The 23,863-nt window shown below is 39.7% G+C and overlaps 1 protein-coding gene across 1 annotated transcript; it reads left to right on the forward strand.

Moving 5' to 3' along the window:
• Nucleotides 1-537: 537 nt before the first annotated feature.
• Nucleotides 538-15,387, forward strand: LOC102779331 (G protein-activated inward rectifier potassium channel 1-like). The gene is made up of 3 exons (XM_006807532.3): nucleotides 538-1,682; nucleotides 11,695-11,911; nucleotides 12,292-15,387. The coding sequence occupies exons 1-3, from the start codon at nucleotides 1,014-1,016 to the stop codon at nucleotides 12,963-12,965; spliced, it is 1,560 nt and encodes a 519-aa protein (XP_006807595.1). The 5' UTR covers nucleotides 538-1,013; the 3' UTR covers nucleotides 12,966-15,387.
• The last annotated feature ends 8,476 nt before the right edge of the window (nucleotides 15,388-23,863 follow it).

Here is a 23,863-nt window from a genome sequence, read left to right on the forward strand (position 1 = left end):
ATGTGCTGATGACATGACTCATCTCATTACTCCGAAAACATCAGTACCATAGATTATAATTCCATTTTCAATATCAAACAATGAATTTCATATTCTGAATAAACCCTTTGAAATAAACATTTCATCGCTCTCAAGCTGGAACATTACAATGAACGACCACTGTCATCGGTTTTCATTTACTTCCACTGTAGAAACACTAGGTGGAGATAAACATCCACCACCAGGCGCCATACTCGTAATGACACAATTTTATAGTACAGCACAATGTTCTCTGGTGATGGGCACCTCGATAATTTAGTAATAACAAACAGATTTCAAAGCATATAAACCCAAGTCGAAGACACAGACTAAGGATAGTAATGCGGTCAATGGTGAATTTGAATGTTTATGCTTTCGAATTATTGGAAACAGGCAAAAAGAAAAATGAAATAAACAGAAAAAAGCACTCCCTGGTCTGTATCTCCACGTAAGCCCACCCCTGTGAAAGTGAAATCTGCCATCCGTGCTGCAGTTCCTCTACAGTCTTTAATTTGAAGTCACTCCTACCAGGACGTATTTCCTCGGGCACAAGCGCGCGCTGGAGCCTGCCGTTTTATTAACGCACAGGTTTACTGACACAGCACTGGATCTACAAAGGACCCAAGGACACAGACTTTTGAATCTAGTTAGCCTGATTAAAAGCAGCTAACACTGACATCATTTTATTGTACGGCTCCCTAAACGGATGGTATCGTAATAAAAAAAAAGAAAGAAAAAAAAAGTTATCACTCGGGGGAGAATCCTTTGCGTAAAAAGGGACCGAGTATGAATGATGTATTGCGCAGAATCTCGGCTCATTTAGCCTACGATTAATTTACCGGAGAGAAGCGCATCTCCATCTCGTGGGATGCGAGCGGGGCATGTCTTGGCTGAATGCTGTTGCACGGTTTTGGTTAGACGGTGCCAAACTTGCGCAAAGAGCCCGATTCTGCACAAGAACTGATCGTTGCCAGTAAGGTGACCGAAAGCACACAATGTCAGCCATACGGCGGAAATTTGGCGAGGACTACCAGGTGGTAAACACCAACCGGAGCATGACTTTTTCCGCGCCGGTGAAGAAAAAGAGGCAGCGATTTGTAGAGAAGAACGGCCGCTGCAATGTCCAGCACGGTAACCTTGGGAGTGAAACCAGCAGGTACATCTCTGATCTATTCACCACGCTGGTGGATCTAAAGTGGCGCTGGAACCTGCTCATCTTCATCCTCACGTACACGGTGGCGTGGCTGGTCATGGCTTCGATGTGGTGGGTCATCGCTTACATCCGCGGAGACCTGAGCTACGGCGGCCACAACTCGTCCTACACCCCGTGCGTCGCCAACGTCTACAACTTTCCCTCTGCGTTCTTGTTCTTCATCGAGACCGAGGCGACCATCGGCTACGGCCACCGGTACATCACGGAAAAGTGTCCTGAGGGTATCATCCTCTTCCTCTTCCAGTCGCTGCTGGGCTCCATCGTGGACGCTTTCCTGATTGGCTGCATGTTCATCAAGATGTCGCAGCCCAAGAAGCGCGCGGAGACGCTGATGTTCAGCCAGGACGCGGTCATTTCGCAGCGGGACGGGAAGTTATGCCTCATGTTCCGAGTGGGAAACCTGCGAAACAGCCACATGGTGTCCGCTCAGATCAGGTGCAAACTCATAAAGGTAAGCACGCGCGTTACCTGGGTGATAGCCAGAGGATGTTTCTCCTGCGCCACCTCAACTCTGAACGTGTTGTGTCTGAATAAAAAACAGTCTCAAATTGTTAAGTGTGTGTTAAGCGTTGTGACCGTTTTTCGAGCCATGCACCAAATTTCTGTTAATTCCCAGATTTGACTATTTCAGGGCAAAGATTCCCACTGGACGGCCTGGAATATACGAAGGAAAGCATGGACGTAGAACTTTTAACTGTAACTCTCCAAGTGTTACAGCTTTTCATATATATATATATATATATATATATATATATATATATATATATATATATGAACAACAACTTCCATTCACACACTACACCAAAGTAATTAAGTAATAGATAAATGTTACATTTTTTCTAAATGGAAACTAACTAATGGAAGATTTATATTTTATAACTACAGAACAGTCTGGACAATGAACTACCAGAAGTTTAAGATCAGCCTGTACGTGATTTGAAATGAGTTTAGCATCCCTGCTGTAGGGGCTCTGCTTTTATAGCGAGGCTCCATCGTGAGTTGTGCTTTAATAAGTGGCCATTTACTCCCCAGAGCATCCTACTTACAGCTACAGGCTGTGTATTTCAGCTCTGTGTTTATCAGCTCTCCTCTCTTCATTTCTGAGATGCTGACTGAGCCGCCTGCTTCAGCGAGGGTCATCACAAACTGCCCCCCACCCCTCCTTCAGTCAGCAGTATGGCTGTCAGTGGGTTGTATATTCAAATTCAGCCTCAACTTAAGCTGTCCACAGATGAGATGAATGCCTCCCCCAGGAAATAGTTTGTGGCCAACTACAGCATGAGCACTTGGTTAAAAGATCATTTCTAAAGTTAACCGGCTACAATGGCTGTAATTCCTGTGGCCACTCTTTCCTAAAGACAGGACAAAATGTAACTATTAAATACTGAGACGTGACAGTGATTTGGCATTTTACCAGAGCAACTGCTGCCTTTCAGCGCTGCAAAAAATAAAAATAAAAATCCGGAGGATGAAAGGAGAGCCGAGGCAGCTGCTGTCGGCTATGATAAAAGGGAAGAGGAAAACATTTTGTGTCATGCAATTTCACAACTGAAATAGACTGAAACTGCAGCTTCAAACAGCAGTCTCTCACCAGGGGAATGCTTTTCTCAAGTTCTCTAAGCAACATTTTTTTTTTGGCCTGGAGACCTTATGACTGATGGACAGTGCTCCACAGTGTCTGTGTTTCTCAGGTGCTGAAAAAAGTCCAAACACAACAATTCATCACAATTTGTGGACTTTGTATGAGCCCGCATAAGCTCCCTGCAGCAGTGTTCATCAGTTTAAACCTTAATAGCCGGCAGCGCTTTGTTGTGACAGTTAGATGTGCTTTTGTCACTCCTTTGGAGTTGTGAGGTGATCTTCAGTGACGGCTCACTTTTATGAACTCACACCAACGAGTTGATTGTACTTAGTTGTTTATTTTGTTTTCTTAACCAAGTCAACAGAAAAAAATGTTTAAAGTCCTTTTAAAATATTTTAATCCCTCTATTTTTCATTTGACTTCAATAAAAAGAAAGAAATAATAAATAAAAGTCACTCATTATTAAAAGCCTTATTACTGCCACTGTTTCAGCTCTTTCTCCCATTTTTATTTCATTACGTTATCAATTGTCCTTTAATTAACAGCTGAGAAAGGCAAAGGAAAAATATGGTGTCTTGATTGCACTTAATCACCAGTCTCACAGATGAATAATCACACAGAATGCACCATCATCAACTTTCTTCCTTCCGCAGAGGAGAGCAGTTCATTTCAGGCCGTTTTACACTCTGCATAGTCGCCTCTAATGCATTCTGTCCTGTTTGAAATAACAGAGTGAAAGCAGTAAAACAAACATCCACGGGACATGCTGTAAAATTTCAGCCTCAATCAGAGCCACTGTAGATTTATCATTAAAGAGGAATTGTTATGAAAGTTTAAGCTGTATTCGGTTCCTGATACTGTAACTGAATTCATCAGGCAGTCAGGTGTGATTTGTAGCATTCATAGCAGAACGTACTGGAACAAATGCTGCATTAATGTTGCTGATTAGATACATAATGGAGACCCAGTACTTTAGCTGTGCAGGTAGCTTTCTCGGTCTTGCCTCACGTCTCAAGTTTAAGTGAACGTGCCAGCCTGGAGTGCTGCTTAATTACTGCATGGTAAACATTTGCTGTTTAGAGTGCTTTCATCCATCAGCTTTTTTTTTTTCAGACTTTATTTAAACAGTCCTTGGCTTCCTTTCTAAGATCAGTTGATTAAATTTATGTGATGATCCTGACCTGGGATTTCTGCCAGTGAGTAATGATCATTAAATTATATTTTTAAGCTACAATCATTCATGTGTTATTCATGTGGAAGGTCAGATGTCCAGGACACCTGAATCACGTGTAAAATAAAAATAAAAATATTCAATTAACCTGCAGTAAAGGGTCAAAAAATGAATTCATAAGTCTTGTCCACATTAGCTGATTGTGATATTTTAAGAAGAAGCCTTCATCATCTTTGGATCCTGGACTAATCGTGCTGTGAAATCTGTGCGCAGGGTATGATCGTAGCACTGCTGCATTATTCCTTTTTTCCTGCCCATGTACGTCACTGTGTTGTCAGACTGCACAGCGGTGTATTGTACAGTAGATTGATTCAACATAGCCCTCTAGTACTACAGCTGCGCTGTGCAAATGATGCCATGGCTCATGTTCAGGTAGCACGCCACTCAAGGTCACTGTTAGATGTTTTGCCCACAAAGCTGGTTGAAGAAATGAGGCATGTTGCAGTAAATCCTGATGATGGAGCAGTGCAAACGTACGGTGGCACGGAGATACCTTGGCATGGGCCATAAATTTGCTGTGGGACCTGGATACTCTGGACTTTTGGGAAAAAGTAAAGTTGGTGTGTGTGCAGTCAGTGAATTATTACAGAAAAGAATACTTGGTGGAGCATTTGGACTCTTCAGCTATGTATTTTCTGACTCTTTTACACAATGATGTAAGAAACTGTCACTGGAGCGCTAAATAATTCCCCCTTGCTACGTGGGCGTCTAGTGGCTATGAACATTAAAGCCAACACTGATCTCCTCGAGTTTGCCCTCTAACTGCTGGATGTGAATTTTACTGAGTTTCATCAGTAGAAGTTTAGAGGACTGAAGCACAAGTAGAAATGTCAAGTAGGAGGTGATGGTGGGCGTGCCTCTTTCCATTTCACACATGTCTCTTTTATCGACAAGCTCAGTGACATATGGGACTTGTCTAGAAGATGTGATAACAATATAAAAGATTTACTTTAAACATTGTAGCCTTATTTCAATCTCCCACTCCCTTCTTCCTTGACTTGTGACCAAGATTCGGAGATACCTGAACTTCTTCACTTGGGCTAGCAACTCATTCCCAGGTCGGAGTGGGCACTCCATCCTTTCTGCCTGAAAACCATGGCCTCAAACTTGGAGGTGCTAATTTTGGTAAATGGACTGGTTCTTATATAGCACTTTTCTACTCTTCCGAGCACTCAAAGCGCTTTACACATTTGCTGCACATTCTGAAGCAAACTACCCCAGTGGAAACTGGAGGTCATGGCTTGAAGGAGCTATCAGAACTAAATCAGCTGGAAAAAGCAGATTTTGAGAACACCAAATGTGACACCCTCCACCCTTTGGCTGCCACAGAATTTGTGACGAAGAGCAGGAGTAGGGAAGTCCTGCTGATAGCAATACAAATCAAACTCCAACTGCAGTAATACCAGGATTACCATCCACAGGGCTGCAGTGAAATTCCCTCTCCAAGTCCACAAAACACATTTTAGAATGATTCAAAAATACTCACGAGAACGAAGAGATTCAAGTAACCAGTTTGCAGTGCTAGATGTGAGTTCAGGAACCCATTCAACTGCATCCAGTTCAAAAGTGCTGTTAGACAAGTGTATTTCAAGGCATTTATTGGCATAGTGTACATACATATAGCCACTTTTAAGAGAACTAGAAAGAATGCAGCTCTAGGCTGTATTATATTTTACCAGACACAAGTAATTAACTTGTGCCTGGTGAAATATAATAGTGGATCCCAATTTTATGGTTACACATAACAAACTTAATTATGAGCAGAAACACAGCTCTCTGGCAGTACTGCCCACCCTATATCCACAATGCATGTTAATGTAAAAACATAAAAGTCCTTGAAATTCCATTAATATTGATGCAGCATTAATTAATAAACCAGTGGAATGCAGAGGTGCTCTGACCCCTGCAGCAGAAGTGAAATATAATATTAAAATGGAAACATGCAGGCATGTGGGTTGCCGTCAGAGCGCGGATGTAACGAGCTTATCTTGGCAAGAAAAAAAATTGGTGGGACAAAGGAGATGGAAGCAGTAAACAGCAGCAAGTGTGGCAAACAAGACTGAACAAAAATGCAGCGGGGGAGAGTGACAGCTGGGCGGTGCTCGTCAGTGTCAACAGAAGCCTGTCTCAGTAGGTTGGTCCACAGCAGGAGATAAGTGATAAGGGCGAGAAGCAGACAGACAGGCATGCATGCAGGAGCTTAGCGAGACAGGCAGGTAGATATGCCGGCATGACTCGCAACATCTGCCACCGTCTAACTCTGAAGGACAAGCAGGGAAAGCAAAAGAAAGAAGAGAAGAAGAGGCAAAAAAAGAAAAGCGATAATGTTGTGGCAGACAGATTGAGAGACAGAATGCAACGTCTGTGCGAGAATCACATTTTATCTCCCGCTCAAAGCCCAGTAGCTGGACACATGTCCACATTTGCATGTCAAACACAAAAGTAATACATGTGTGTAAATGTGTGTGTAAATGTGTGTGTGAATGGGTGGATGACTGGATATGTAAAGCGCTTTGGGGTCCTTAGGGACTAGTAAAGCGCTATATAAATACAGGCCATTTACCATTTACCATGTGTGTTGCATTGTTGATGTCTGGATTTCTTAGTATCTTTTTCAAACACATGCATTTGCACACACGGTCCACACAAACTGTCACTGAAGGGCAAGTGAGTCACCAGGGAGAGGGCCTGCCTTCACTCAACTTGAATCTCAGGTGGCTTGGTAAATTAAGCACCCCCTCCATATCAGGACCTCTTCCAAAGCCCATTAATTCCCCCCTTGTGGCGCTGACTGTTTAGCAGCACTAAGAGAACACACAAGGCTTTTACATTGTTGAAGCCATCCAGCAGCTTTCTGCGTCCTTGGCAGGGGTATAATTCTGTTGTAGCACTACAGCGCTAGTGAGGCAAGCAGTGAGGATTTATTAAAATCAGCAGTTTTACCTTTACACCCAGAAATAAATGACTTACCAGTACACTGGTTTCCAAATGGGAAAATCTAGTGCAGTAGCACCATTATTATATTTAAATAAAAGGAAATCTTGAGCTTTGCCTGTTTTTGATGTCATAAAGATTGCTGCTAAAAAGACGGGCAGTTAGATGGATAATTAAGCTGGATATAAAGGATTTAAGCAGCAATACCTATTACCACACTGGACTGCATTTTACTGTTCACTAAGTGTAAATATGAAAACATAGAGGCATAATTGAAGAGCCTCAATGTTAGCATTCTTCCACCCTCTTATCTATACCATAGTTAGACAAGAGGATTCAGTTCTCAATAATCAAGGCACTTGGTAATGTAAGGTAAAGACTTAATAATAACAGAGAGGAAACCCCAACAATCAGAAGACCCATATGAGCAAAGACTTGGCAACAGCAGGAAGGAAAAACTCCTTTTTAACAGGAAAAAAACATGTGGTGCAGCCAGTTTGGGAGTGAGGGGCTGGAGACAGGACAACTTCTGTAGCATACAGTCTGTACCAAGCAGGAGGTCATATTTGTCAGATAATTACATCAACAATAAAAACAAACATTAAAAAAAACATAAACATGGGTGTGCTCTAAAAGGAGCTACTGTAAAGTTTTTTATTAAAGGCTGTAAAAGTGTTAAATTCATTGCTGAAGTTGGGTATTTCCCCACAGGAGTCAGTGGGGACTGTCTTGCTTTTGAAGGCAGCCTCAAGTAGCCAATGCAGGAACTACTGTTTTTGCTACTCATTTCTCAGCCCTGGAAGTTGCTGCTTTGAAATGATAGCTTTGTGCTGCTAAGCTAAGCAAACTGCCTGATGAACACCGCTTTATATTTATCATGCAGAGTGAGAGTAATATCTCCAAGCTCTCAGCAATAAAGTGAAAAGTATTTAATGTCAGACGATGTAATCCTATAAGCTGGGATTTAGACCGAAAGCAAAAGAAAGGGCTGCTTTGGTAAGGGTGTCTGTTATTTATAGTGGCTACCGGTAAGACAATCGATCCAGGAAGTCCAGCTGGAGTAAACAGATTAATGCATTTAATGGCTTAACAGTTGCCAAAACACTTTACAGCGGACATGACCTGATTGTTTTTGGCATCAAAGATGGAATTACTTTATCTTTAATGGCAAAGGTAAACAGAAGCAGTTTGTTTGTTTTGGCAGAGCCACCCTGTGCAGGCACCCCTCCATTCCAGGCATGATCAGACTCTGACTGAGGAGATTTTACATCTCTTCCTTGATGACATCCCCAAATCGAGTAACATTATTTTATTTGTTACGAGAATACACCCCGTAGACTGACAGATCAAAGGCGCGGTAGGTGGTGTAGCTTTTTACAGCTTTTTCTGCTTGTTTCCTTTTAGGGAAAGTTCTCACTGTTACATAAAAAAACATCTGCATTTCTTGCTTTTTCGACTTAACTTCAGTGGACATGTTACATCGGCTCCCCGTCTGCGCGTTCAGTGAGCGGCAGCCACTGATGCAGCATGATGGGTGACACTTTCCCTCAAGAAGGCGAGCCGGGGATCTGTGGGCACAGACGTCTTCCTGTGAAATGTCACACCCTTCTGTCCTCAACATCACGGTGAATACAAATGACAGGCTGTTTGCCATCTGTGAACCGATTGGCTCCTTGCTCAAAGGGCCAGGGAGGCCACTCTTCATGAAAGTTAACAGTAGGCGACGGGAAGAAGATATAATCTATTTAATCTACCAATAAACATTAACAACAGGGAAAGATGATTTTCACCCTTCTGTTTATGTATGAAATGTTAGAACTCATATGGGTATTATCAGTATTTTTTCTTTTTGGCCTTTTCTTTGAGCTTCTTTCTTGATATTTTCATTTAACACATACTTTACTTATTTAGATTTGCCCTATTTGGTCTACATTTGGTCAACAATGTTGGTTTTTTTTAAGGCCAGACTGTTGCTGAGAATTTCAATGGGGTCTAATCTGCTGGAAATTAGGAGGTGTGTACACAGTGAATGAAAAAAAAATGAAATAAAGATTACTGGTGCTTGGGTTGTCAGAACGAGATGCTGGGAAGGTGAGAGACTATTGTTTTAACACCTTCATTCTCACTTTTACCCTGCATGTCTGCCAGTCAGTGTGACAAGTACATTTCAGTGCTATTGCCTCCTCAGGTCAGTTGTTCTTGCTTTTACCACTATACAGCAAAAATACACTTCATTAGGTCCACATTGCTTACATTGTGTTGGATCTCCTTTTGCATTCAGAACTGCTTTAATTCATCATAGATTTGGAATCATCAGAATTCTTGGTCCATATTGGTATAACAGCTTCACACAGTTGCTGCAAATCTGTCGACAGCGCATCCATGATGCAAATCTCTTTTTCCACCACATGCCAAAGAGGCTGTGTTTGACTGAGATCTGTGACAGTGGAGGCCATGTGAGTACAGTGAACTCATTGTTGTGTTCAAGAAACCACCCAGTAGAAATTTCAGTACTGAATAGCTGTTAGCTGGTGGTCTTTTCTTCCAATATAACAATTGAAAGACGTCACAGATGTTATTTGGCGTTGGTTTGAGGTACTTCTTAAACATTGTCTCGATATCTAGATTAGACTTTGTAGAGAAAGTTTGCATTTAAGGTTTTTTTCTTTGTTGTTGGTTTGTTAGTTAATTAAATTAACTTAATTAAATTAAATTAATTACAATTATTGAGAAAAGAATTATAAGAAACAAAAAACCTAAATGGTGGATTGATGTAATCTATTTCACACTTTGTAAGAGATGTTCTGACATGAACTGTGTAGGAGCATGGTCTGTCCATCTATGGTTAAGTTTTATATGTTGTACTGCAACCAGTTTTGATCAGCGTTAGTTAATTATGTTTGCTGGAAAGTTTAAGATGGTTTGAGCTTCATGACATGGTGCGTTAATGCTGCTGGAAGCAGCCATCAAATGATAGATACATTGTGGTAATAAAGGGACGGACAAGGTCATCAACAATAATCAGCAAGGCTGTGGAGTTTAAATGATGCTCAGTTGGTGCTAAGAAGCCCAAAGTGTGCCAAGAAAATATCCTCCACACCAATGCACCACCACGACCAGCCTGACAAGCTGATACGAGGCAGGATGGATCCATGGGATTTATATTGTTTATGCCAAATTCTGACCCTACCATCTGAATGTTACAGCAGCAATTGGGACTCGACAGATTGCTGCTGGAACATTGACAGATTTTTCCAAATCTGTGGCTTCTTCTTGTCCCCATCTGACAAGACGTGTAGGCCTGTCGAAGCAGTTCTGGGAGCGCTTTGTATTTAGTTGCTGTTGTTTTGCAACAGTACTACCACAAGTGAGCCTGGGACCAAAGATAACGTCTACATCTTCTTCATTACGGTCCCGTTTTTCAATAAGTGTGGCTGATGGAAGCAATTCTCAGCGACCACATCTAGTTTACAGGCTTCACCCTGTCTGCCTTTGAGCACCAAAAACAACTCATTCTCTCCACTTTAACTCTCTAAGTATCCAATTCCATATGGTACCATGTGAAATTCCAGAAGGAAATTGCCTTTTCAATGCTATTCCGGTGGACTTTAAATGCAGCTTCGGTTACCTTTTGATCAAGGATAAAGAATACGTGCATATATATAGTAGCAGTAGTTGGGTTTCACATGAAAAGTACTCACCAAGTGGTAGGTACTGCAAAGGAGAGGTTAAACCTGGCAGATTGACAATGTGTCCTCATAAACTCAACTATAGCCTGTAAAAAGCTATTTTTGTGCAGGAATATTAGCTTCAATCAAACACACTGACTTTGAACCAATGAGACTGCAGGCTAAAAACTGGCTAATGCTTCAGTGGCTTTGGACCCTTTCACTCTCACATGCACCTCTTTCGGGTGATGTGTAGGGAAGTTCAGGGCTCTAAAATGTGTGTTAAAATGGGTCATAAAACCTTTTAGCTGTGTAGGTAGAGTCATTTGCATGTTCTACATGACAGCAAAGCAGTACTTTGAAATTCAGAGGTTTTTTTTTTTTTAACATGACGACAATATGATTCAATTAATTCATTTTGTCAGATGTGTTTTCCTCAGCTGGAAATACACTTCCATAAACAGCAAACACCACACTGATAATGTCCTAAAGATAATTTAGGTGACAAGAAGATTCTCGACACTTTCATGTCTGCATGGCAGATATGACCGGTAACTTCTTTGAGTCTGTGCTGGTTGCCTGGCAACTGGTCCCAGCATAGTCTGACCACAGCCTAGTACAAAACTGTGAATTGGCATGAATGTTTTTACACTTTGCTTTTTGCTTTGTTTTTGTTTTAAATCAAATAAAATGTAACAATAATGTCAGGTTTTAAAGTGTCCACCTCATATCAGTAATTTTAAGACTCTCTTGCTAGTTTATGAAGTTGCTAAATGCCAATCACCAGCATTATCTCAGTCAGGCTTTCTAGTTTATATAGCTAGGTCCCTCACGAGTCAGAATCTCAGGAGTACTGACTTGAGGCTGAAGAGCAATCTGCCTCAGAGTCAGAAGGACTCCATCTTTGTAGAAACCCTCAAAACCCCTTTTATGAAAGATGAGAAAATCCATTTAATGTACATCTTTTCTTCCTTAGACTGCCTTGGTGGGAGTGTTGGTATAAACTTCAATGTTTGTGCTAAAATGTCCTGTTCATTTGTGTCTACAGTCTCGGCAGACCCCAGAGGGCGAGTTCCTGCCTCTGGATCAGTGTGAACTGGATGTAGGTTTCGGGACGGGGGCGGATCAGCTCTTCCTAGTGTCACCTTTGACTATCTGCCATGAGATCAACAGCAACAGCCCGTTCTTCGACCTGTCACAGCGCTCGCTCATGAACGATGAGTTTGAGATTGTTGTCATTCTGGAGGGCATCGTGGAGACCACTGGTGAGAACGTATTCTTATTTCTGAGGTCCTTTTGCTGTCTTTTTTAAAAACAACTAACTTTGTGTAAGCATCGCTGTCCCTTATCATTTGTCTCATCATCATTTAGCAGGTGTTAGATGGAGCTTCTCAGTAATATAAAATGAAATATTTAACACAATGTTTAATTTCATGGTGTTTAATTATTCAAAACACAAGGCTGCTTCCATCTCTGTTAGTTTTTCATGTTTCCCTCTCCCTTGTCCCTGAAGCAGTTCACCACTTTCATATCAGCTTCCTGTCTGGCTGTCAGTCCATTTTTATTTAATACAGTTTTCCTCTTTGTCTTTTCCCCTGTCTGTATTTGAAATATTTTTCTACTCTGTCTCTTCTCTTCATCTCAGGTATGACATGCCAGGCAAGGACATCTTACACTGAAGATGAAGTCTTGTGGGGTCATCGCTTCCTCCCTGTCATGTCTCTTGAAGAGGGCTTCTTCAGAGTCGATTACTCCCAGTTCCACAACACCTTTGAAGTCCCCACACCTCCCTACAGTGTCAAAGAGCAGGAGGAGAAGTCCTCCCTGACGTCACCCAACCCCCTGCCTGTTGCGCCTACTCCCCCTTCGCCTCTGCTGAGGAACAGCAGCCGAGTAGGCCGCAGGGAGAGGCTCCTGTCAGCTGACAATGCAGATCATGTAGACGATCAAGTCTCCAGGCTGCCCAGCAAACTCCAGCGCATGAGCTCCAGCAGGGAGGAGCATCTCTGGAGGGGGCTGAAGACTGGGTCAGCCTTGCCTGGGGGGAAGGCCTCCAGCACAGGAGATCTGCCGCTTAGTATTCAGAGGCTGAGGTCCAGCTCCATCCCTGTAGTGAGGCAAGGACATCCGGAGGAGCAAGTCCAGCTGTTGTCTTTGGATGGAGAAGCTGAGGAGAGTGAGCTGGAGAAGCACAGATTGCCCACAGCCATTAGCACCATTGCTGCTCCAACCCCAGCACCAGTCCAAATCTCCTTGGTAGGGAGTCGGCCAGAGGACAACTTGCCTCCCAAACTGCGCAGAATGAATGCTGACCGCTGACATCTGCAAACTACCTTCAGGACTAAAACTAATTTGAAAAATTTATCAGGCTTGATGGGCATTGCATATAAGTAAAGTCTACTGTGATCTAGTTTTTTTTTTTTGTAATTTCTGCAGATTCTCTCCAGTTTTCAGTATTTCTTATCAGGCTCTTTACTAAGTTGTCCATTGCCACAAATAGAAGGACAACACCAATAAGCCATCCATCCGCTCATACTGTGACTCAGTTTTGATATATCACCATCTGTGCCCCCCACTGACTTTTAACACTTATGTCCTTGTGCTTGTTCCTTTCATTTCTTTTCCCAGAAGTTGCATCAAAGACTTTCTTATGGCCTCAAACTGCTGTATCCACTTGTTTTTAATTGAACAAGCACCAAAGTGGCAGTTATAAATCAGACTGATCATTTGCTAAACCAGCTCCCTTAAAACAGTGACTGTCCAGTGGCTGCTTAGCAAAGATAACCAGGCACGGCAAGTCTGTCAAGCTTTGGATTCACTTATTATTCTTGATTTCTCATATAATAAGTGTGCAGTGGTGTTTAAATTAAGCCTTTACCAAACATAAAACAATGTGCAAAAGGATAAGAAAGTGTTTTAGAGGTTTGCTCATTTGTATCAATGTAAAATTTATCTGTAGCAGATGCTGTTTGCTACAGGACAACCTACTGTAGTAGTCAAATACTACCTAATCTCTAAAAACAGATTTTGCATATGAATATGTACAATCTATAGGCAAGACACAACATTTCTGTACCAGAACACTCTGGCACACTCTGGTTTCTTTTTGTAGTCTTTTTGTAGTCCAGGTGCACTTTACTGGCAATGCGCCGATATGATATTTGGATCAGATTTTGGTCCGAGCCTAATTCTAAAGGCTGGATTGGATATTGTTTAAAACGAGATGATCTATGACCAATCTATTCATTTTTACTGTATTTGATTTACTCAGCAGCAACAGTGGTTGCTATTGGCCAAGTTAACAAAGCACTAAGTAAGCTAACAGCAAAGCAGCAGTTAATGCTTTCTCTTTCTTGGTCCTTCACTTGTTTGGAAGCTTTTATTACTCTTTATTACACTCTTGGTTACATAATGTGCTTGTGCCAGCTCTACTTCACACCAATATATTGAGGAGCAGTAAAAGCAGGTGAACTCAGATTGAAAGGACGTAAAGGAGAAACTTGCATGATTGTCAATGAAAGCAGTGTGCAGTAGGCTTGCACTGAGCTCGGACTAATACAAATAAATTAGATAAATAATGAAAATTACATTTTAGATTTTATTAATTTTTTCTGTTGTTGTTTATTATTATTTTTTTGTTAATAAATATAAAATCAAGTACATTTCTATTCTTGGATGCATGTATTTGTTAGAAAAGCAAGATTTAAGTTGAGCCTGGTGCTAGCTAAAACATAAGGAATGGTACTCTTCCTCACAGTGAGGATTACAGTTTATTGATTTAACTCTGGTACCGGATAAACAGATACTCAATGCCAAGATCTCAGTATTGGATCAGAATTGGTAAAAGCAGGATTGGTGTGTCCCTATTATTGACTAACTTTGTTTGATAGTCATTTTGTAGAACAATAGAGGAGCATGCATTTGCTAAAACACATCAGATAACTATCACCTATTGTCTAACAATGATTTGAGTTTTTATTTGCTTTTTTGCCTGACATCACAAACACTAATCAGATGGAAAAAGAGAGTAAGGTTCTAAGACTATCTATTCTTTAATTAATTTAATTTATTTTTACGTAAAATCCAGCAGCTTTAGCTTCAGTCTTTTTGCACAGTAACATGTCTGAAGGCATCCAGTGCATATTTAAATCATTTTTTCAAGATTAGGCATTGTTTTTTTTTGCTAACATTGACCTCTCATCTCACATGCACAGCTTGCATTAGCCTAATTAGCTAGTTAACATAAAGCTAACGAAAAATCAACGGCTTATCTACAATTTAAACCTGCCTTTGTGCGTTTTAGTAGAAAAACCGCATGAGTGCCATACAAGAAAGCAACAGGGGGACGGGGTTTAACTTTACGCAATTTAACCTGAAGTGGGTGAAAAAAAATCCCTGATACACATGTTACATTAATATGTTTTAAGGACTACTATTTATTTGGATGCTTACATGAGCAACTGCATTACCTATTGTGCAATTTTAACAATTTTTACCTCTTGGTGCACTGTTTGCATTGGACCATTACACATGGGGTGCCAAATGCAATCACAAATCAATTTTAGACTGCAGATTTTCTGTCACTATTAACTGGTTTATCAAAATGTAAAAAACAACAGCAACAAAAAAAAAAAACAATGTAGGAATGCAGGGAAGATGATGTCAGAGGATCTGTGTATTATTGCCATTATAAAGGAAAGATTACTTCATATTGCAACTGCTAAATAATAAATTCTTTGAAAACACAACTGTGCCTGTTAGCACTGATATTTTTCCCTCTGAAAAGAAAACTGTATTGCCTTTTCTGTTTGACTCAGCTTGTATATTTGCACACTGTACTCAACATCCAGAGCAGTTTCATCCTGCAGAACCTATCAGCAGCTCATGTGTCACCTGCTGTGATGGCTAAACCAGCATTCATCAAATATTAAAGCCTTAAACGTGAGCGTGAGTTTGTTCTATTTTGAAGCAAATTTTAGAACAACAAGCAAGATCCTTCAGACAAAATCTTCAGGTAGTTACCCCTGGCTGGAAGGTTAACTGAGTTAAATCTAGCCCCTCAACCTTCTCCTCTGGCTGCAACTTATATTATATATATTATATATTTACTTATATTTTAGTTTTCAAGCTGCCATAAATCACAGGTTAAAGGAGCTTGGTAAGTGGCATAATTGCTGCTGACACATGTACTCCATAGGCAGAAAATCTTGCAGAGATAAGACTTAAACATCAGAGGATGTCAAGCATTTATTAGTCATGCTGCAAAGAATAGCAGAAGAATGAAATGTGATTATGTAACTAGTTGAGAGTAAGAAATGACCTCCGTCCAGCTTAAGATAAAATTAACTCAGATAAATGGATAAAGAATAAATCAAAGACATAATGCTGTATAATGATGGACCAACTGAAATATGCATTCATTATTCAGTGATCATTCAAATGTGCTTGGGAAAAAAAAGATTAGTGTAATCTTCATTCAAAGGCACTTTCTTGATACAAATTTTTATATATATAAACAGGAAACAGTTTGCATCATTTGTATTCACTGACTTATTTCATATTTGGGTTATGCTAAAAAACTAATGAAATTGCATTTAATCAAGCAAAAATAAAACACACAATATGCGCTTATCATTACCTTGAATATCATAAGAAGGAAAAACCTTCAACAGGAAAATTTTAATTTAAAATCGGTAGATTTACTGGAGCAGCAGGAAGGAAAAAAACATCCTTTTAGTAGAAAGAAACCTCCAGCAAAACTGAAGACAGACATAGGCCTTGATCACTTAGGGACTGAGGGAAAATAAAATAGAAAAAAAAAACAGATCATAGAGAGGACAAAACACGTAGTATGTGAGAAAGAAGAGGAAGTTCAATTTCATGGCTGCAGTGTGTATATATATATATATATATATATATATATATATATATATATATATATATATATATATATATATATATTTATATATATATATATATATATATATATATATATGGGGAATAAAAACGGGTTGTGGAGGAGTAATATATAGTGACTTATCCAGCCCTAAATATAATGATTATTAAAATGGAAAGGAAAGTGGGAGCTGGTTCTATAGGACAGTGTCTGATTAGCTATGCCTCCCATTCTACTTAAACCTACAATCTGAGACTGAAATGTTCTATTAGGGTAATATAATACTAGGAGGTCTTAAGATGTGATGGGGCCTGATTATTGTAAGATGGATTTTATATTCTATTTAGGATTTAACAGACAGCCAGGGAAGATAAACTAATATGGGAGAAATATGATCTTTCTCCCGTCTGTTACCACTCTCACAGCAGTATTTCTGGATAAGTAAAAGCTTTTCAGGGAGCTTTCAGAACTGCCTGATAATAAAGAATTGCAATAGTCCAGCCTAGATGTAATGTGTGTGAATTAGTTTTTCAATATAACTGTTAGAAAGAGTGTTTTTGAAATGGAAGTCCTACATACTTGTTTAGTATATGTGTTGAAGGACATATGCTAATCACAAAAACCCACCAAGAATTCTCACAGTGTTACAGGAGGCCAATGCGATGTCATCCAGAGTAAGTTAGGTACCATGTTTTGAAAATTTGTTTAGGGCCAATTATAATACCCTCAGTTTTGTCTAAATTCAGAAACAGGAAATTACAGGTCATCCAGCCATTCATGTCTTTAACACATCCCTGTAATTGTAGTAATCAATTTGTGTAATCTGGCATCAAAGATGATTACATAATTTGGTATCATCTGTATGAGAATGAAAAAGTATAGTAAGTGTTTTCTAATAACATTACTGAAGAGAAGCATGTATAATGTAAGAAGTATTGGTCCTAGTACAGAACCCTGTGGAACTCCATAACTAACTAATGTGTGAAGAAGGCTTCCCAAACTTGATTTTATCAACTAGATAAATATAACTGAGACTATTTTAAGTGCATTTAATTCTTCTAGAACAGCATTACTTGGAAATTTACTAGGAAACTTTATACATCTACTGCGCTTTATCGCTTAATTTGACTATCTCAAGGAGTTAAAAGCTCACACCTAGCTGTAACATTAAAGTAGTGTTTACGTGTTGATAGTTATCATATTATTTTTACTCATTGTGCATAAATGGTTTATTTTTTGTAGTTTGTAGATTATATGCACATACTGAAAATGGCCCTGCAGGTGAAAACCACCTAAAAGTAAACAAAAACAGAAATGTTACTTTAATAGTAATATGTGTTTTATCACATCATTATTCAATGCTGTCATATTAAGCATGTCATATTTTGATTCTGTATATCAAAGAGGAAGAGTTGGGTGTATAAATTATTATACACTCATGGCCATGACCCCCTTTTGAATCCAAAATATTTACAATTTGGTGGAAAGATTCCTCTGAGATTTTGGACCATGTTGAGATGATAACATCACACATTTGGTGCAGATTTGTTAGAACAAACATCCATGTGAATCTCCTATTCTATTGCATCTCAATGATGACTCTGAGTACCCTGTGGTTATAAAGGGATGGGAATGTTCATTAGGAATACTCAGGTTGGTTGTGGTGTTTAAACGGTACTCAATTGGTACTAAGGGTGCCAATCTGTGCCAATAAAATATCCCCACACCAGTAAACACCATCACTGTCACCCTGAACTGTTGATACAATGCATAATGGATCCATGCTTTCATGTTTACATCAAATTTTGACCCTGAATGTGGCAGCGGAAATCAAAACTCATCAAACCAGGCCACATTTTCTCAGCCTTCTATAATGTTTAATTTTGGTAAGCCCCTGCGAACCGTAACCTCAGTTCTTTGTTCTTAGGTGACAGGCGCAGCACCTGGTGTGGTCTTCTGCTTTAAGGTTTGACGTGCTGTGCATTCAGAGATGATCTTCTGCATACCTTGACTTCAACAAGTGTCTTTCTTTCTTTGGTTACCGTCGCCTTCCTGTCAGCTTTTAGCAATGTGACCATTCTCCTCAAACCTCTGATATACAAGGTATTTTTTAGATTACCACTCTCTAGATATTTTCTCGTATGGACCATTCTAAAAAACCCCATAAACCCCAGAGATGTCAGACCACTTTGTGTGGTACCACGTTGAAAGTCATTTAAATCACCTTTCTTCCCCATTCTGGTGCTTGGTTTGAACTTAAACTGGTTATTTTTACTTTTACAAGTTTAAATGTGAGTGTATACATTTGGGTTTTTAATCTTTTACAGACATATCAAGTCATCTAAAAGTAATCTAAAAAGCAAATAGTTATTGCTAAGAAGCACTGTTTTTGTACTGAATTGTAGTGGAGTACAAAACAAGTACATCAGCACTGTATCTAGTTACAGTGATTAAGAAAGGTTTCCACTATGATTATCCTTTAATAAAACTCAATTTCCACAGTATGTACTCAGTGAAAAGGGAACTTTATTACGAAAGTAAAGCAAACAAAGATATGCAGCTGTATTACTTCCAGCTTCATTGCTTTTTTTAAACCCCCAAAAGAGACATTTTCACAAATCTTACCTGTCCTAGACTGTAAGGCTTCTAATGTTTGACTGTAGACTGTAGTCCTTTTTGTACCAATTTAGATTTCATTTTGAATCATTGTCATGGCTGTCTCAAATAGCATTTTTATGCCACCACAAAGGCAGAAGTGAAAGTAGGACGTGACTCCACGAGCCCCGTATATCTGCATGTTTTTCTTTTGCTTAGGGAAACACAGCGAGAAGCTCTCGGTTGGAGCACCATGATCACACATCCACATTGACCAGATGCTCATGCATAGTCAATGAGTACAAAAATCGCTGCTTCCCTACACTGTTAACTTCATGAACTGGACAATCATGTGAAATAAGAGATCATCTGGGATGTGGTGGTACAGCTTAACTGTGTTTTGGCCTCTTGACACAAATACAGCCATTTACATGCATGAACTATAAATAAATCTGCACCTTGGGGCTACTACTGCTTTGAAAGTATAACGTTAACTGGGAGTTTCTTGTATTATCCAGATGATTCAAACTCCACTAAAATGCACAAATAAACTGACTCGGTTTTGAAACAGAAAGAAAAAATACCACAAGTAAAAAACCTATATATAGACATATATAATGTAATTCAGAATTTCATGGAAATATCAAAGACAAAACCTTACAATTCCAAAATATTTTGCACAACAGAAATTATGCCTGAATAGCAATGAGAAAATCAAGGAGATTTTTAAAACATTTCCTTTACATCAATATAAGGCATCATTTATTTGTGCTGCCATCTGTATAATGTGCCACAGGCTCACTCTGGGCAGCATAGGTAAATAGTGCTCAGCTCTCCCTTGCAGAATCTCAATTGCTTTTCTTTCTTTACTTTTTCCATGACTCACAATTCGAGTGCATTTTATTGCCATGGTGTCCTATCTGCTGTGATTCCAGAAGAGGGAAGGAAGGAAATTTACTTGTTTCTGTAACTCAAGAAAGCGTCCACCTGAAAAATGACTGTCTCAAGGTAATTTTTCCCTTGAAGGTTTCCCCTTCACTACACACTACAGAAATGTAATTTCATAGGTCTCTATTAATCAGACTTATGTTGTAAGGAACCACATGGATAGAATGACTCCACATCAAGTTAATGCACCATTTTGCTGATAAGTCAAACTGTTATAGAGAAGATGCAAATGAATACATATTTTTAGTTGTTTAGTTTTTCAGTTGTAATTATTTAAAATGAAATTTGTCTTTAAGAATATTATTTTTTTGGAAAGTCTGTAAAACTTCAAATCACTGGTTTTTCTCAGTAACTTTAAAGCTGCTATTATCAGTGCTTTTAATGAGAGTTTAACACTCTGGTTTTTAGCAAGTCAGTCTGGAAAAAACCCAGCCTTGGTTATTTTTACGTAATTATTTGACATTAGGAAAGGAAATGATCTGCCTTGATGAGACTATATGATTGCAGCTTGATTACATTTGATTCTAATGCGTCAGGTTTTCTATTCAAACTCTTTAAAACTGTGAATGAAAGCGTGCAGATACAGTAATGTTTCAAATCATTGAGAAGTAATAAGAAAAAACACAAAGACTGAAATTTCTTGTATTTAATGACCAGGATTTATCCTCAGATAATATCCAACGGTGCAATAGACTCACATACTTGAAATGTATTCTTGTATTCGTATTCCTATTTATTTTATTTATCCCTTTTGTATACTTTGTATTTATAGATGTGTATATATGGTATATTTCTGCTCACATTCTGTATATTCTGTCGGTGCTGTGCTATTGGAAACCGAATTTCCCGGAGGAACCCACCCGAGGGATTAATAAAGTTTCATCTTATCTAATCTCTAATCTAATCTAAGATTTTGATATAAACCCTTTTTTGATATAAAACCTCTTGGAATCTGCAAAAGACTTGAGACTGGGGCGGAGGTTCACACCTTCCAGCAGGACAACGACCCTAAACATAAAGCCAGGGCAACAATGGACTGGTTTAAAACAAAACATATCCATGTGTTAGAATGGCCCAGTCAAAGTCCAGCTCTAAACCCAATCGAGAATCTGTGGCAAGATCTGAAAACTGCTGTTCACAAATGCTGTCCATCTAATCTGTCTGAGCTGGAGCTGTTTTGCAAAGAAGAATGGGCAAGAATTTCAGTCTCTCGATGTGCAAAGCTGGTAGAGACATAGCCTAAAAGACTGGCAGCTGTAATTGCAGCAAAAGGTGGTTCTACAAAGTATTGACTCAGGGGGCTGAATAATTACGCACACCCCACTTTTCAGTTATTTATTTGTAAAAAATGTTTGGAATCATGTATGATTTTCATCCACTTCTCACACGTACACCACTTTGTGTTGGTCTTTCACGTGGAATTCCAATAAAATTGATTCATGTTTGTAGCTGTAATGTGACAAGATGTGGGAAAGTTCAAGGGGGGCGAATACTTTTGCAAGCCACTGTAAAAGCTGATGTGTACCATAAATCAACGCATACGAGTGAGTATTTAAGGTTTGACTCCATCACCCACTGGAGCAGAAACTGGGTGTCATCAGGACGCTACAACACAGAGCGAACACCATCCCCACAGACAGAGCGGCCAGGGAAGCAGAAGAACATCACATCAAGAAGGCCCTGAGTAAATGTGGTTAGGCACCTAAAGAAAGCTCCAGCCGATCGAGGAGAGAAGAAGGACAACTGCTGTTTAAGTGAAACCCTTAGGGGTTCCTTTTGTGTCAAGGGTATCGGAACAGCTGAGATGGATTTTCTCTAAACACCACATCTCTGTGGCTTTTAAATCCCAAAACACACTGAGCCAAAAACTGATCTACCCCAAAGATCGTGTTCCCCAACACAAACAGAGTAACATAGTGTACGCTGTTACGTGGCAGGGGGATTGCCAGGATTTACACATTGGGGAAACCAAACAACCTTTGGCTAACTGGAGGGCACAACACAGAAGAGCTGCCTCGTCCGGCCAGGACTCTGCAGTTTATTTACACCTACAGGCCAGTGGACACTCTTTCAATGACGAGGAGGTACACATCCTGGACAGGGAGGAACGCTGGTTTGAGCGTGGAGTCAAGGAGGCCATTTATGTGAAAAGGGAAAGACCATCTCTGAATCGAGGAGGGAGCCTAAGGGTACATCTTTCGTTCTTTTTGGGTGGCGTCTGAGCTTCACTGGGAATTGCGCCCTAGCATCTGCATGTAATAAACATTTGAATTATTTATCACTCAATCAGCCACCACAGCACTTTCTGTCACACAGAGTTGTCACAGAGTAACTCTGTGTGCTCAGCTCATCAGATTTAATTGCGTTGGAAGCAGTTTTATTTGATATGATCCACTTGAACAAAGCTTGAAAATACTGACCCAATAGAAATTAATAAAGCCAACATCCTGTAGTGGATTGAAATTATTAGAGTTGAAAAGAAACGTTTCACGTGGAACACATCTCATGTGTTGCAGTTTGGAGATAATCCTCCAATTTAAAAGATGTGAGGTTGACGGAAATCAAGAAGAGGATCTGAGACGTCAGAAAATATGCAAATTTTTCTGGAAATATGCAAATTTTCTGGGTCGTGAACAAATCTTTCTCGAGCCTCTCTTTGAAGATTACTAAATTAGCCCATATAGTATTTACTGGATGTGTTACTTAGGTAATCCAGAGGGGGAAGATAAATTACAATGATGAAGACTGCAAATTGTGTGAGTAGTACAAGGCCTTTTTAGATCAAAGGTTTTAGTGTTCATCGGATTGGGATGGCAGAGTGGGCTTTTTTGTGTCTTTTCTCCCATATCAAAGCCAGAACAGACAGGCAGTGATGTCTTTGTCACTCGCTGAAGGTCTCATCTAAATGAAGGAGTAGTGTGTGGGGGAGAAGCACAGAAGACTTTAATTTGATTTGAATAACAGTAGAACAATGTGCACCTTGAAACAAATTGAGTTTTCAGCCTTGCATGGATCAAAAGCAAATGAAGATCCGCTCCTGAGTTACTGAATTTGTCACAAGAAACACGATGAAAAACCAAGCCTCTGAAGCTTGTAATGAAATGGCTCCCAGGCGTAGCTTTTAACCTAAAATATTTAGGTAATTGTTTTTTATTTAGTGCTCTTCATATCCGGATGAAGTCACACATTTAACAAGAGGGTCTTCCCCAAGCAGTGCTTCTCACTTATTAAAAGATCAATCAAATATTTATTAGACAAACGCACGTGTTACACAAGAGAGTTGAAAGTGCTCACGAATTTTCAGCCTTGAACTAGTTTGACAAAGACCATAAATGATTTTGTCTGCTTCACTAACTCTTCCCTGAATTTTGCAAAAGATTTAATAGTCCTTCATTCAACAGGAAAGAAAAACCCCACAAAAAACTGAAGGACAATTATTCATTCAGAACTGTATTTGCTCCTGAGGTGCCTCATCTGCTAATGTGCGCTGAGTGATTTTGCATTCACAGTGGTGGGATTGTAATTCAGAAGGTTTGAAAAAGTCTTGGTGGGAAAACCCAATTAGACTGCCAAGAAGGGGCATGTAATCAGATTCTGCCACCCTGTAATAGAGTGACAGGACTGGTAATAAGTCGGGCACACGGTGAGTGTTCCCTGCGAGCAGATTTTAGTCAGGGGCGCCCTGGGAAGCATGACTTGGTTCAAAAAGAGCACACAACATCCTCCCCTGCTAGTCTGATAATTATGAGATACACACTGTGCAGTTTTAAGACAGGAG

Source organism: Neolamprologus brichardi, chromosome 8 (assembly GCF_056152115.1).
Source record: "Neolamprologus brichardi isolate AB-2024 chromosome 8, ASM5615211v1, whole genome shotgun sequence".
Lineage (NCBI taxonomy): Eukaryota > Metazoa > Chordata > Actinopteri > Cichliformes > Cichlidae > Neolamprologus > Neolamprologus brichardi.